Source organism: Capricornis sumatraensis, chromosome 2 (assembly GCF_032405125.1).
Source record: "Capricornis sumatraensis isolate serow.1 chromosome 2, serow.2, whole genome shotgun sequence".
NCBI classification, from domain to species: domain Eukaryota; kingdom Metazoa; phylum Chordata; class Mammalia; order Artiodactyla; family Bovidae; genus Capricornis; species Capricornis sumatraensis.
In genome coordinates this window covers 220,341,806-220,356,622 of record NC_091070.1, presented here as the reverse complement: position 1 = coordinate 220,356,622, position 14,817 = coordinate 220,341,806, and the positions used below count along the sequence as shown (strand labels likewise).

Sequence of the window (14,817 nt, the reverse complement as noted above, 5' to 3'; positions counted from 1 at the left end):
TGCCCTGAGGGCTGCCCCAGCCTCCCGGGACAGGCCCGGGTTGGGAACTTGCAGAGTCTCCTCTCTGTCCTGTTTGCTGCACCATCAACGGGACACGACCCCACTCACTCACTCATTCATTCATCACCTGGGGCACAACCCCCACTCACTCATTCATTGATCACACTGGGGCACGACCCCCACTCATTCATTCATCACACGGGCACGACCCCACTCACTCATTCATCACCTGGGGCACGACCCCCACTCACTCATTCATTGATCACACTGGGGCACAACCCCACTCATTCATTCATCCCTCACGAGGCACGACCCCCACTCATTCATTCATCACACGGGCACGACCCCACTCACTCATTCATTCATCACCTAGGGCACGACCCCCACTCACTCACTCATTCATTCATCACCTGGGGCACGACCCCCCACTCACTCACTCATTCATTCATCACCTGGGGCACGACCCCCACTCACTCACTGATTCATTCATCACACGGGGCACAACCGCCACTCACTCATTCATCACCTGGGGCACGACCCCCACTCACTCATTCATCACCTGGGGCATGACCCCCACTCACTCACTCATTCATTCATCACCTGGGGCACGACCCCCCACTCACTCACTCATTCATTCATCACCTGGGGCACGACCCCCACTCACTCACTGATTCATTCATCACACGGGGCACAACCGCCACTCACTCATTCATCACCTGGGGCACAACCGCCACTCACTCATTCATCACCTGGGGCATGACCCCCACTCACTCACTCATTCATTCATCACCTGGGGCACGACCCCCACTCACTCGCTCATTCATTCATCACACAGGGCACGACCCCCACTCACTCACTCATCACCTGGGGCACGACCCCCACCCATTCATTCATCCGTCATGGGCACGACCCCCACTCACTCAACTCATTCATTCATCACATGGGGCACAACCCCCACTCACTCACTCATTCATTCATCACATGAACATGATCCCACTCAATAATTCATGCATCTGTCACACGGGACACGACCCTACTCATTCATTCACCCGTGATCAGGACATGACCCCCACTCACTCATTCATTAATCACATGGGACACGACCTCACTCACTCATTCATTCATCCGTCACACGGGGCACAACCCCCACTCATTCATTCATCCGTCACACGGGACCCGACCCCACTGACTCATTCATTCATTCACCCGTCACACGGGGCACTACCCCACTCATTCATTCATCCGTCACATGGGACCCGACCCCACTGACTCATTCATTCACCCGTCACATGGGACATGACCCCACTCATTCATTCATTCATTCACCCGTCACACGGGGCACGACTCCACTCATTCATTCATTCACCCGTCACATGGCACACGACCCCACTCACTGATTCACTCATTCATCCGTCACATGTGAGCCACGTTCTGCGATTGTTCGAAAGGAGGATTAAAGACTGAACAGGAGTCTGTCTGCAGGAGGCTCAGAGCCTGCTGAGGAGCTCATCTGTCCCCTCACCCCTCGGTCCTGCCTTCCCTCCGTCCCTCTGGTCAGAGTGCTTGCTCTGCGTGGCAGGAGACGCCGCTCGGCTGCGCGAAACGCGCATCCAGACACAGAGCTGCGCCTCTGAGGTTTGAGGCCGCCCCCCTGCTCTTAGCTGCTTGGCTGCGCCCTGTGGTCACGGTCCCCACTGGATAGGAGGGCTGCGATTCAAGGGGCTCGGATCTCCTTCCCTGAGTCCTAGGCCACTTCTAAAGGTGACTCTTTCAAGAAATGTACTTCCCAGAGCCTAAGGCGTTTCTGGTTGACACCTCGAGGGAGGGGCTTCATGTGCAGATTCTCAGCAGACCCATTCGCACTAGGCTGCCCATTGGGCCTGCCCGTGGGCGCCCACGGCTGTGACGCCTGTCAGAAGTTGTCTGAATGAGCCCTGTCAGGCCATCGCAGCAGGGGTGGTGGTCACACTCAGAGTGCCCAGGGGGTCTTGCTGGGAGCCCTGAGATTCTCTTACCTCCCCCCGGGCAGCCCCTAAGCCTCTGAGCACCCCAGGGCCTCCAGCCCCAAGAGGGTGCAGTTCAGTTCAGTTCAGTCACTCAGTTGTGTCCAACTCTTTGCGACGTCATGGACCGCAGCATGCCAGGCCTTCCTGTCCATCACCAACTCCCGGAGTTTGCTCAAACTCATGTCCATTGAGTCGGTGATGCCATCCAACCATCTCATCCTCTGTTGTCCCCTTCTCCTCCCACCTCAGTCTTTCCCAGCATCAGGGTCTTTTCAAGTGAATCAGTTCTTCCCATCAGGTGGCCAAAGTATTGCTGGAGCACTAGCTTCAGCATCAGTCCTTCCAGTGAATATTCAGGACTGATCTCCTTGCAGTCCAAGGGACTCTCAAGAGTCTTCTCCAACACCACAGTTCAAATGCATCAGTTCTTCAGTTCTCAGCTTTCTTTATGGTCCAACTCTCACATCCATACATGCCTACTGGAAAAACCATAACTGACTATACAGACGTTTGTTGGCACAGTCACGTCTCTGCTTTTTAATATGCTGAGAGGGTGCAGAGGCAGGGCTAAGGAGCTCCCATGACAGACCCGGGAGAATGGAACCCTGTCTGGCAGGCCACAAAGTCACACTGTTTGAACAGGAAATGAGATGGAGAGGATGTTTTGCAACACATGACATTTTCTTTGTCAACAATTTTTTTTTTTTAACTTCTTAATCATTTTTATATTTTGGCCCTACAACCTGGCATGTGGGATCTTAGTTCCTTGACCAGGGTCAAACCAGTGTCTGTGCAGTGGAAGCTCAGAGTCTTAACCACTGGACCGCCAGGGAAGTCCCAACAAAACTTCTGAGTTTCCAGTGTTCCCCATGTGGGTCCTTGCTTGTTTGAGCCTCACACTGTCTGTCCCAGAATTAAACTTGGGGTGGTCCTGTCGCCCGGTCCCTGTTTGACCCCTTAGGCTACCAGGCAGGGCCCCTCATCCAGGACCTCCTCCCCGCCTGGAGGGCTCACCTGGGGTCAGGAAGTCAGCCGAGCCTCCGGGTCTTGGACAGAGGAGCGTGCAGACTGCACGGCTGTGCGGGTGGGGACGTTCCGCACGGCGGGGGGCTCTGCTGGTGCAGCCTGCGCGCCCGCCCCTTTGGAAGCGGGGTCCGGAGCGCAGCCTATGGCTGGGAGGGCAGACTAGGCCCTGTGGCCTTGCCGAGGGAGCGGCTGGACTGGCCCTGCTGTGGCTCAGAGTTTCCCCAGGATGCCTGGGTGCAGAGGGTCTGCGGGATGATGGGCGAGCTGACCGTGAAGCGCTGACTCTCTGCCCTCGAGGCGGCCCACCCGGCATCTCTGCCTCCGTTGTGCAAGGGCCCCAGAATCTGCTTTCCTGACCAGTTCTCAGTGAAGCGGACGCTGTGGCTCCAGAGTCCCCATGTCTGGGCCACCCATCCCCCTCAAAGTGGCACCGGGGTTTGGCTGAGTGTTGCTGGAGCAGTGCTGTGGGCCGGGGGATGGCAGTTCCTGGGTGGCCTGATGCCTGCTCGGGTACGGGGGCCGGCAGGGGTCAGCCCACCTCCCAGTTGCCGCCTGGGTACACCGTGGCTCCCTCTGAGCCCGCTGGGTCTGAGCTTCTTGCCATCTCATTGAGGGGGCACGAGTCAGTGCCTCCCATAGCCTGTCCAGCAAGCTCAGGGGCCCCTGTGTGACCGCCTGGTCACCCCTGCTGGGGCGGGCTGGGCCCTCACACCCCAGCCCTTGCCGAGGGAAGGAAGCCCTCGGTGCCCTTCAGCGAAATGTGAGGCAGGCTGACGGGGCAGTACTGAGCCAGGTGCTGAGCCAGTGGGAGCGTCTGAGGCGAGGACTAGTGACCCACACTGCGCAGGCGCTGTCCTCTGCTCCACACCGGCTCACTTAGCCGGCAGGACAGTGACCACCACCATCCGACCAGGAAGCAGGGAGTGGTGTGTCTGCTGACGGCCCAAGGTCATGTGCTGTGAAGTGGCATCTTGCTTCGAGCTGGGCTGCCATGGGCCTCTGGCTCTGTCCACTGGCCCAGCCTCTCAGAGCTGGGGCATCTGGGGGCCCCGGGGACAGAGGGCATCTCTCTGGCCCAGCTGGTCCTGCTGGGGACAAACCCAAGGACATGGGGAAGGGGGTATCTGCATTGCCCAGGCTGGGGGCTCAGAGTGGGCTCCCCCCAGCCCCAGGGGCTCAGAGTGGACCCCCCACCCCCCGGGGGCTCAGAGTGGACCCCCCACCCCCCGGGGGCTCAGAGTGGACCCCCCCATCCCCCGGGGGCTCAGAGTGGACCCCCACAACCCTCGTGTGCTCAGAGTGGGCCCCCCACCCTCGTGTGCTCAGAGTGGGGTCCCCACCACCCGGGGGTACAGAGTGGACCCCTGACCCTCGTGTGCTCAGCGTGGGCCCCCTCACCCCTAGGGGGCTCCGAGTGGACCCCCGCAACCCTCGTGTGCTCAGAGTGGGCCCCTCCACCCTCGTGTGCTCAGAGTGGGGTCCCCCGGGGGCTCAGAGTGGGCCCCCCACCTTCGTGTGCTCAGCGTGGGCTCCCCCACCCCCCGGGGGTACAGAGTGGACCCCTGACCCTCGTGTGCTCAGCGTGGGCCCCCTCACCCCTAGGGGGCTCAGAGTGGACCCCCGCAACCCTCGTGTGCTCAGAGTGGGCCCCTCCCCTCGTGTGCTCAGTGTGGGCTCCCTCCACCCCCTGGGGGTTCAGAGTGGACCCCCAGCCTCGTGTGCTCAGCATGGGCCCCTCCACTCTCGTGTGCTCAGAGTGGGGCCCCCCGGGCTCAGAGTGGACCGCCGATCCTCGTGTGCTCAGCGTGGGCCCCCTCACCCTTGTGGACTCAGTGGGCCCCCCGGGGTGGTGTCTGGCCCCGGGCATGGTGGGCAGCAGCCCCGTGGGCAGCGCGGTGCAGCGCCTGCCTGCTCCAGGCCAGTCGGCGTGTACCCGGCCGGGTGGCGGCGCCCGCTCTGACGTGTGGTCTTTTCTGTGTGTGTCCGTGTGTCCTGGCCGCCTCCGCCTTAGCGCTTCGTTCGGAAGTGACACTAGGTACAGCTCACTTTTCTCTTCCGTGCCCGCTGGCCCGCCCTCTCTGGTTTTCAGTGTCCCCGCCCGCCCTCCGGTCCCCCCGCTGTCCTCACCTCCTCCCCGTGGGTCTGCCTCCGTGACATGCCCGGCGCTGGCCCTGTCCTGTCCCGCTGCTTATCCCGTGCCCCCGGACTGTGCCGCGGAGAAGGGGCGGCGCCTTCGCGGCCTCGCTGCCCTGCCGTCCACACCCCTGGGCGGGGCTGGCCGTGTGGGGGCGTGTGCGGCGCCCCGCTTGCGCTGACCTGTTCTCTGCCGTGTCTTCGTGGAGATGCGGGGTGGAAACCGGAGAATCTGGGGCTGCCAGGGCTCGTAGAGCGGCCACGCTAGGGCTTGAGGCAGATTCCCAGCTCATGAGTGACAGTCCTCGACTCTTAGGCCGGGAGTGAGGCAGGGGTTTAGGATGATTGTTACTGTTGGGTAACAGGAAAGCCGGCCAGGAGTGGAGGCCACCACTGGTCTGGCCCTTGAGGCTGCCCCCAGCCGCCCGCAGCGTGGGCTCCTGGCCGCTTGCTCCTGCTCTGGTCATTGCTTTCTGACTTAGACACTGGGGACAGACAGAAGCACTCGCGGCCTGCTCTGTGGGGTCTGGCTGCGGCCACAGAGGCTGTGTTGTCTTCAGGGGGCCGCCCCGGTTTCCACCCCCAGCATCATCCCCCAGGGCGGTCAGTTGGGGAGGAGATGCCGCAGAGAGCTCTACAGACCCGGCAGGCTCCCTTCGGGTCCAGGGAGAGGCCGTGTGCCTCCTTACTCAGGCTCAGGAGGTCCCTCGCCTCTCCTCCCCTCCACCCTCCCATTCCCGCCTCTGCTCCAGAGCCCTGGACTGAAACCTCCCATCCCCCAGGGTGGCGCCCAGAGCTCTCTAGGGCCCCCAACCCAGCCTCGTCCTGAGTAAGGAGGGGTCTGTCCTCCCTGGACCCTGGCCCCCAGCGGCTCGCCCTGGAGGTGGCCCACATGTCCGTCTGTCTCTGTGTGTCCGTCTGCATGTCCCTGTCCCCGCTGAGAGCGCACCACGCTCCGTCATCTTTCTACCTCATCTCTGCTTCCTTCTAGAACCTTTTACCAGTTTGAGGCTGCGTGGGACAGCTCCATGCACAACTCCCTCCTGCTGAACCGGGTCACCCCTTACAGAGAGAAGATTTACATGACCCTCTCTGCTTATATCGAGGCAAGAAACCTATGCCCAGGGCCTCCCCTCAAATCACCTGTCCCCCCCTCCCCGAGCCTGAGTTGCCGGACAACGGACAGTAAGGGTGCTTGTTAGTCCCACACAACCCCAGTCAACCCTGTTGTTTTCTCAGAGGGCTTCTTGAGTCCTTGAGTTAAATCTGTGTGCTTTTAGTGGGAATGCTCAGAATTAGTCAATTCCTCTACCTTTAGCGTGTGGGTTTGTTCTTGGGGTTGCAAGACGGGTGCAGCAGCACCAGACATTGCATCTGTGTTCCAGACAGCACAAGAACAGAAGCCTCCTTTTCCCCATCGCAAGGGTCTCTGGCTGCGACTCCTTTGGAAGCATAGGAGGAAGCTGGGGCTGTGGGCATTTCTCACTGGCGCAGCAGCCAGCGGGGTGGTAGAGACAGAAGTACCCAGCCACCCTGCCTCCCTGCCCCCAGAGTCTAGCTACTGTGGCTGTAACGTGGGGACCAGTGTGGCTGCCCCATGGGATGAGGTTTGCTCAGGCTGAGCAAACACTGGCAGGGTATCACTGAAGCAGGACCCCAGGACGCGTCCGCTGTGTCAGTTGTCACCCTGGAGCTTCAGGAAAACAAAAGAACCTGCTGTTTGAGACAGCAGCGCACTCCTGTGGCCTTTAGGGTTGACCCATGGGTGCACAGACAGGGTCCAGTCAGATCTTCACAAACATTTTGGGCAGTGTGTCATCCCAGTTGCATGGTGAGGAGACTGAGGCCCGTGTCTGGGATGTCGGGGTGTCCTGCAGGGACACCTGGCATCTCCAGCCGGAGTTGGTTCAAGACGGGGCCAGAGACTCTCACCTGTGTTGGGGCTGCCCCGGGGATGGGGGAGGGGAGGGTCTGGGGCTGCGGGCGGTGCAGCTCTTGGGCCTCCCCCAGAAGGAGAGGCCAGGGAGCTGGGTCGGCACCGGCGAGTCTGCGCTGAGCCCCGGAAGGAGAGGCTGGGCCGGCCCAGGCGAGCCTGTGCTGAGCCCCAGGAGAGGCTGGGCCGGCCCGGGCGAGCCTGTGCTGAGCCCCAGGAGAGGCTGGGCCGGCCCGGGCGAGCCTGTGCTGAGCCCCCCGCCCTGCAGATGGAGAGCTGCGCGCAGCCGGCCGTGATCACCAAGGACTTCTGCATGGTCTTTTACTCACGAGATGCCAAGCTGCCCGCCTCGCGCTCCATCCGCAACCTGTTCGGCAGTGGAAGCCTGCGGGCCTCGGAGAGGTGAGCCCGCCAGGAGCGCACTCTAGCCCATCTCGCTTGGACCAGCGGGGGAGGCCTCCGCACTTGTGGGGACACGGATGTTGTGCTGTGGGGCAGGAGAGAGCTGGGGTCTGCTTGCCAGGTGCAGCAGGAAGGCCTGTGTGTCCACTCTGGGGCTCCCATGGGTGGTCCTGGGTGACCTTCCTCCCCAGCGGCCGTGGGGCCCTGTCGCTGGGCAGGGTGAACACTGAGCACAGGGTGGGTGGGGACAGAGGGACCCTGGACGGCACGTCCCCGGGGACGTGTGCAGAGCCAGGCCTCCCAGCACCCCGGAGGTCAGACCCCAGGCCCAGTGCCCTCTCGCACTCTGACCGCTCTCTGCATTCCTGGGGGAGGGGAGGAAGGCAGTGGAGGGACCCCGCCCCAGGAGCAGGGACACCCAGGGTCCCTGCTGGTCACCTTCAGTGATACCCGCACACCCTGTGCTGTGGGCGGCCGCCCTGGGGGCCACAGCCGGGAGGAAAGAGCGTAGGGGGCCTGGATGGCCATGACCCCATGACCCTGTCATCCAGGAGGTCGCCTTGGGATTGTGGGACCCCTCCATGAGCGTGTTAGTGGGGTGCCCTAGGCAGAGTCAGAGGTCCCAAGACAAAGGGGGCCTAGCGGGGGTCTGGGACGGGGACCCTGACACCACAGCCCCCATTGCCTGCCGTGCGGCCATAGGGCTCGCACCCAGAGTGCACATGATGGTGAACGGGTGCCCGGCCGTCACCACGCGGGTAACAACGCCCCCTCCGCAGCAACCGCGTGACGGGCGTGTACGAGCTGAGTCTGTGCCACGTGGCTGACGCGGGCAGCCCAGGTAGGTGTCTGCCCCGCGCCCTCTGCCCCGCGCCCTCTGCCCTGCACCCTCTGGCCTGCACCCTCTGCCCTGCGCCCTCTGGCCGGGGCTGGGGCCGGGGCCGGGGGAGCTGCTGGTGGGGGTCAGAGAGAAGGGTCCACAGGGGACACTCGGGTGACCTTGGCTATGCTGCTGTGTGGGGAGCCCCTCACCCGGAGACCCTGTGGGGCTGGAGGACGGTGGGGGTGGGCACAGCCCCCGCAGGGTACACCATGTCTGCGGCCCGTGCAGGCATGCAGCGGCGGCGCCGGCGAGTGCTGGACACGTCCGTGGCCTACGTCCGCGGCGAGGAAAACCTGGCGGGCTGGCGGCCACGTAGCGACAGCCTCATCCTGGACCACCAGTGGGAGCTGGAGAAGCTGAGTCTCCTGCAGGAGGTGAGGGCTGGGCCCCCCGGCAGCCCCCGGATCCCTGCCCCCGCCCCAACCGCACTCTCGAGCTCTCCCGCTTGTCACGGGACTCAGAGCCTCATGATGGCCTCCAGCTTCCGGTGGAACGTTCGCTCTTGGTCCAGCCGCAGACTGGGGGCGTGCAGCGGAGACGGGAAAGACACTGGGAAGAGAATTGGGGGCAGCGAGGCCCTCCGGTGGCCCCGGTCAGGACAGCCCGCATCCAGCAGCAGGCACTGGCCGCCGGCTGGGGCAGCGGGTGGAAAGAGGGCGTCGGGTCCGCATCCCTCCACGCTCTGGGTCCTTCCGAGGGTGCGCCCCCGGAGCCTGTCGTCCGCTTGCGCTAGGGCGCGGGCAGGTCTGCGGGCTCCATGCTGCCCCCCCCCCCCCACCCGGCGGGCGCAGGGTGAGCCGTGCTCATGCCCCACGCAGGTCGAGAAGACCAGGCACTACCTGCTGCTGCGGGAGAAGCTGGAGGCGGCCCAGCGGCCCGGCCCTGAGGCACTGTCCCCCGCCTCCAGCGAGGACTCCGAGGCCCCCGGCTCCTCCAGCGCCTCCTCCCCACTCACGGCTGAGGCCCGGCCGGCATCCCTAGAGGCGCCCAGCGAGCGGCAGCGGGAGCTGGCTTTCAAGGTGGGTGGCTAGCCGGCCTGCAGGCGGGGGACCTGGGAGAACGAGGGCCTCGGAGTCACCTTGATCTCGTCCCCACCCAGCCCCACCCACACTGGGACTCAGGGACTGTTTACAGCCTCCTCCCCCAGGCGGTGACCTGCTTCCCCCCTTGGATACTTACACTGACGGGGAACTCACCACCTCCCCCAGAGCTGGCCCTTTCTGCCGCTGGGTGGGCCACAGGGAAGACCTCCTGCACTTCGTGTGCCCCCACCCCCTCCTTTGCCCAAGCACTAACCAGCCTGCCGCAGGAGGCTTCCTCAGATGGCCCTACCCCCTGGGAGAGGTGGGGTGCTGCCCACCTCCTCCTGGGGTGCCCAGCCCCTCGGCCAGTCACTTGCGTCCACGTCTGAGCCAGGTCCCGGGGGCCCCTGACCGGGTGTTTGCTCTGCCCACAGTGCTTACGGCTCCTCACGCACTCCTTCAACAGAGAGTACACCCACAGCCACGTCTGCATCAGCGCCAGCGAGAGCAAGGTGGGCACGGGGTGGGGCGCCCGCGGGACTGTCGGCGCCGAGAGGGAACTCGGGTTTTCTTAGGGACACCCCTCTGCCACCCCAGAGGGATGCCTCTGAGCTCAGGGCTGGAGGCCAGGGCCCGTGCAGGGCAGGAGCGAGGTGCCCTCCTCTGCCCACTGTCTCCAGTAGCAGCCCCGCCCGCCCTGGCCTCACCCCACTGCGCCTGTCCTGGGCGAGTCCAGCCCCTCCTTGGCTTCAGTCCTCACCCGGGGGCGCATCGGGGCCGGCAGCCTCCGGCCTGTCCCCCCGGCTCCTGTGCTGCCCTGCACGGAGCCTCCGGGGGGTCCTGCCCACGCCCTCACTCTGCCCTGCGGGCGGCCTGCCCTCTGCCCTCTCGCTGGCCTCTCCCTCTGCCCGGAGCTCCTCTTGCCCTGGCCATGGGGCTACACGTGCTGACGTTGGGGCTCCGAGGCTGCACCTTCTTCGGTCCTCACCCAGGCGTCCTCTGGTTCCCCCAAGGCAGAGCCCGAAGCCCTGGGTGGGGTGGGCAGGAGGGTCTGGCCTGCAGTTGAGGTGGGGGGTGACCCCCACGGGGGCCCCACGCTGGCTCAGAGAACACCGTCTCCTCTGCAGCTCTCCGAGATGTCGGTCACCCTGCTGCGGGACCCGTCCATGTCCCCGCTGGGGGCCACCACGCTCACCCCCTCCTCCACCTGCCCCTCCCTGATCGAGGGCCGGTATGGGGCTGCCGACCTGAGGTAGGTGTGGGCCGGGCCTGCATGAGTGGACCACGGCCGGCGGGGGTGGGGGTGGGACGGCTCCAGGCGTGGATGGCGGGGGTCAGGGGGCTGGACGGCGGGGGCGGGGCAGCTCGAGGCGCTGGCATCTGGGGGCAGCCACACAGTGGGGCAGGGCTCCTGCTGCCCCTCCAGGCCACTTTCTGCTAAAGAGTAAATTTAAAATACGCTCTTCCATGAGGCTGGGAACAGGTCAAAACACTCAGCGAAAGCCCTTTCCAGCGGCAGATGGAATAGGGTGACAAAGCAGAGACTTGGGGCCCTTTGGGTCCACTGACTTCTGCTGACGTGGGGGCCCCCTGCTGACACCACTCGTGTCTGACCCCCAGATCTTGTAGCTCCTTGGGGTCTTTTTCCTCTGACTGAGAAAGGCGTGAAGCCCTCTGGGCCCCATCCTGAGACAGGCCGCCTCGGCCAGCACGTCGGCCCCGCTGGCCGGGCCGCAGACCACCCACTCCCTCCATGCAGATGGTCCCTGAGGAAGCCAAGTCAGCCTCGGTCTGAGGCGAGACGGGGAGCCACTTTCCTGGGAGGGGGTGGGGGGCCAGGGTGCCCCTGGAGAAGGAGCCGGTGGCGGGTGGGCCCCGGTGGGTGCCCCAGTGGTTGCCCCGGGGGTGGCGCTGGCCCCTGGGGAGCCTGGCCGAGGTTCCCCGGCCCTCCAGGTGCCTCCTGGAGCTGCAGGGGCTTCACTCTGCTCCCCCAGGACCCCACAACCCTGCTCCCGGCCAGCCAGCCCGGAGCCTGAGCCCCTGCCCGAGGTGGATGCCAAGAAGCCCCCCTCCCCTGCCCGGGCAGCAGAAGCCGACAAGGAGCCCCAGCGCCTGCTGGTGCCTGACATCCAGGAAATCCGCGTCAGGTGTGTGAGGGCCCTGCCCAGCTGGCTCCTGAGGACCCCAGCTCTGCCTCCTGCAGGGACAGCAGCCGTCCCGACCTGGGCAGTGCCGGGGGCCAGGAGACCATGCCGTGACCAGGGGCAGTGCTGGGGGCCAGGAGACCACCCCTGAGCAGGGGCAGTGCTGGGGGCCAGGAGACCACCCCTGAGAAGAGGCAGTGCTGGGAGCCAGGAGACCACCCCTGAGCAGGGGCAGTGCTGGGGGCCAGGAGACCACCCCTGAGAAGAGGCAGTGCTGGGAGCCAGGAGACCACCCCTGAGCAGGGGCAGTGCAGGGCGTCAGGAGACCATGCCCTGACCAGGGGCAGTGCTGGGGGCAAGCAGACCCCCCCACCCAACCCACCTCATGTGGGGCAGGGGCAGCTCTGTGCTGTAGTCAGGAGACTAAGCCCCCCCACAAACCTAGGGCAGAGGTGGAAAACGAGCTGATACAGAGGACAGGAGGGTGGCCCAGAGCCTGGACGGATGGGCCCGGTGGGAGGCCGTGGACAGGGTGGGGCCTGTGGGAGGCTTCGGGGGTGGGGGCCGGTGGGAGGCTGTGGAAGGGGCGTGGTGGGGGGTGTTGCCCGGTGGGAGGCTGCGGAGGGGGCGGGGCCGGTGGGAGGCCTTGGAGAGGTAGTTTTGACTCGTCTCCACCCTGCAGCCCCATCGTCTCCAAGAAGGGCTACCTGCACTTCCTGGAGCCGCACACGGCCGGCTGGGCCAAGCGCTTCGTGGTGGTGCGGCGGCCCTACGCCTACATGTACAATAGTGACAAGGACGCCGTGGAGCGGTTCGTGCTCAACCTGTCCACCGCCCAGGTGGAGTACAGTGAGGATCAGCAGGCGATGCTCAAGGTGTGCCGCGGCCGCGGGCTGGCGGGGAGGGCGGGAGCCGGGCCCAGTCCCCCGCAGGCCGCGTCCTCTCACTGCTCGGCCGAAGCAGTGTGGCTGGACTTCACGGGTGGGGGTGTCGGGGTCAGCCTCTCTCGTTCCGGGGTCACTCTGCCTACCCGTGGGGCGCGCCGTCCTGGTGACAACCACCAGTGAGGGGTGGGTCGAGCATTGGTCCCAAGGATGCCCCATCTGATGGCTAATGACACAGTTCCTCCTCCAGAGACACCCACAGAGGGTGTCGGGAGCCCTGCAGGCCCAGCAGGGCACGGGTCCCAGAAGAGCAGCCTCCTGCCCCTGGGCTTTGCCCAGGTCCTCTCCGAGCAGGCGGTGGCCTGGGCCTGTGTGTGAGGAGCTCTGAGTCCTCCCGGCTGGGGCCCGGGGTTCCCCAAGGTGGGGGGTGTGAGTTCAGCCTGACCGCCACACCCACCCTGCCGAGGGCTCAGGCTTCAGAGAAGAGGAGGGATTAACGGGCCGAGCACACAGCTGAGCCTTGGGCCTGGGGAGGGGCCCTTGGGGACGGAAAACAGTGACAAGGCCGCCCGGGGCGTGGCCACGGGGCAAGAGGCACAGGGTGGCCCGCCTGCAGGGGTGTCTGGACGGGAGGTCAGGACCCTGGCCCTCCCGCGGGCCTCCTTCTCTGCCCCTTCTCCGACACCACCCCCCTCCGACCCCCGAGGAGCCGCGGCCGCCCCGGGCTGAGCGGGGAGGCCTGGCGCCCCTCACGGCGGCTCCCTCTGCAGACCCCCAACACGTTCGCGGTGTGCACGGAGCACCGGGGCATCTTGCTGCAGGCCAGCAGCGACAAGGACATGCACGACTGGCTGTACGCCTTCAACCCCCTGCTGGCCGGGACCATACGGTACGGGCCCCCACGGAGGGCCACCCCACGCGTGGGTCCCCAAGGCCTCTGGCGCCCATGGAGGGCCACCCCACGTGTGGGTCCCCAAGGCCTCCAGCGCCCACGGGCGGCCACCCCACGTGTGGGTCCCCAAGGCCTCCAGTGCCCACAGGCGGCCACCCTGCGCGTGGGTCCCCAAGGCCTCCAGTGCCCACAGGCGGCCACCCCTCGCATGGGTCCCCAAGGCCTCCAGCGCCCACGGGTGGCCACCCCACGTGTGGGTCCCCAAGGCCTCCAGTGCCCACAGGCAGCCACCCTGCGCGTGGGTCCCCAAGGCCTCCAGCACCCACGGGCAGCCACCCCGCGTGTGGGTCCCCAAGGCCTCCAGTGCCCACAGGCGGCCACCCTGCGCATGGGTCCCCAAGGCCTCCAGTGCCCACAGGCGGCCACCCTGCGCGTGGGTCCCCAAGGCCTCCAGTGCCCACAGGCGGCCACCCTGCGCGTGGGTCCCCAAGGCCTCCAGTGCCCACAGGCTGCCACCCCTTGCATGGGTCCCCAAGGCCTCCAGTGCCCACGGGCGGCCACCCCACGCGTGGGTCCCCAAGGCCTCCAGCGCCCATGGAGGGCCACCCCACATGTGGGTCCCCAAGGCCTCCAGCGCCCATGGAGGGCCAGTGGGAGGTGCCCTCTGTGTTGGGACCACCAGGCTCCGGGTGGGCGAGCCTTGCCCCTGGCGGGGGACGTTTCAAAGGAGGCTGTGGGGGCAGGGGGGCTGCTCCCACCGAGTCCCAGGGGAAGGAGTCAGAGGGTACGTCTCCCGGGCGGTTGGGGAGGCAGGGGCGTGCCTGCAATGCCCCTCACGCCAGCCTGAGGGCGCCCATGGCCCCCTGACCGCTGCTCCTCCCGGCCCGCAGGTCCAAGCTGTCCAGAAGGAGGTCTGCCCAGATGCGGGTCTGAGCCCAGCCACCCGCAGGCCCGGCCCCGCCTCCCGTCATCGTCACCATCTGTCAGTGCCGCCCAGCCCCGCCTGCCTCCTGGGACGCCCGCCCTGCCTGGGACCTGCCACACGACCTGTCCCAGCAGAGGCCACGCGTGTCGTCCTTTCTTTCTGCAGAAGGCGCCCCGGGTGGGAGGAGCTGGGAGGTGCCGGAAAGACGGGGGGCAGGAGTCACGGGGCGTCGCTGCCGTTCTCATATTTTTTTAAGCATAGACAGACTTATAATTAACATACACTAGTTAGTGACGTTGAGACAGTCCCCTCAGACATTAACGATAAGACTGTGTTCTATTTATAAGTATTTATTTCTAATGCCTTCACGTAGACCTGTAGGATTCAGACAGACCCGCGCCCTTGTTCCCACACACACCTCCCAAGCCTCTTGGGGACAGACGGGTCGGGGCGGCCCTCCGGGAGCCACGGGGATACACTGCCCCGGCCGGAGCTGAGGCCTGGTCCCGGGGCCCGTGTGTGTGCGTGTGTGCACATGTGTCGGGTGTGACGCCTGAAGGCCGAGCA

The 14,817-nt window shown here is 65.3% G+C and overlaps 1 protein-coding gene across 18 annotated transcripts in view; it reads left to right on the top strand.

Annotated features, from left to right (window-relative positions):
- Nucleotides 1-14,258, top strand: part of KIF1A (kinesin family member 1A) — a 66,165-nt gene extending 51,907 nt beyond the window's left edge. For 14 of the 18 annotated variants that reach the window (XM_068963857.1, XM_068963855.1, XM_068963845.1 and 11 more), the window contains 11 exons: nt 6,157-6,271; nt 7,367-7,500; nt 8,280-8,341; nt 8,612-8,757; nt 9,202-9,402; nt 9,840-9,917; nt 10,533-10,657; nt 11,400-11,552; nt 12,232-12,424; nt 13,204-13,322; nt 14,216-14,258. In XM_068963857.1, the coding sequence (XP_068819958.1) occupies nt 6,157-6,271; nt 7,367-7,500; nt 8,280-8,341; nt 8,612-8,757; nt 9,202-9,402; nt 9,840-9,917; nt 10,533-10,657; nt 11,400-11,552; nt 12,232-12,424; nt 13,204-13,322; nt 14,216-14,258 (1,369 nt within the window). Of the gene's footprint in view, nt 1-5,043; nt 5,068-6,156; nt 6,272-7,366; nt 7,501-8,279; nt 8,342-8,611; nt 8,758-9,201; nt 9,403-9,839; nt 9,918-10,532; nt 10,658-11,399; nt 11,553-12,231; nt 12,425-13,203; nt 13,323-14,215 lie in introns of all 18 variants that reach the window. The other 4 variants (XM_068963856.1, XM_068963853.1, XM_068963847.1 and 1 more) reach the window with 2 other exon arrangements.
- The last annotated feature ends 559 nt before the right edge of the window (nt 14,259-14,817 follow it).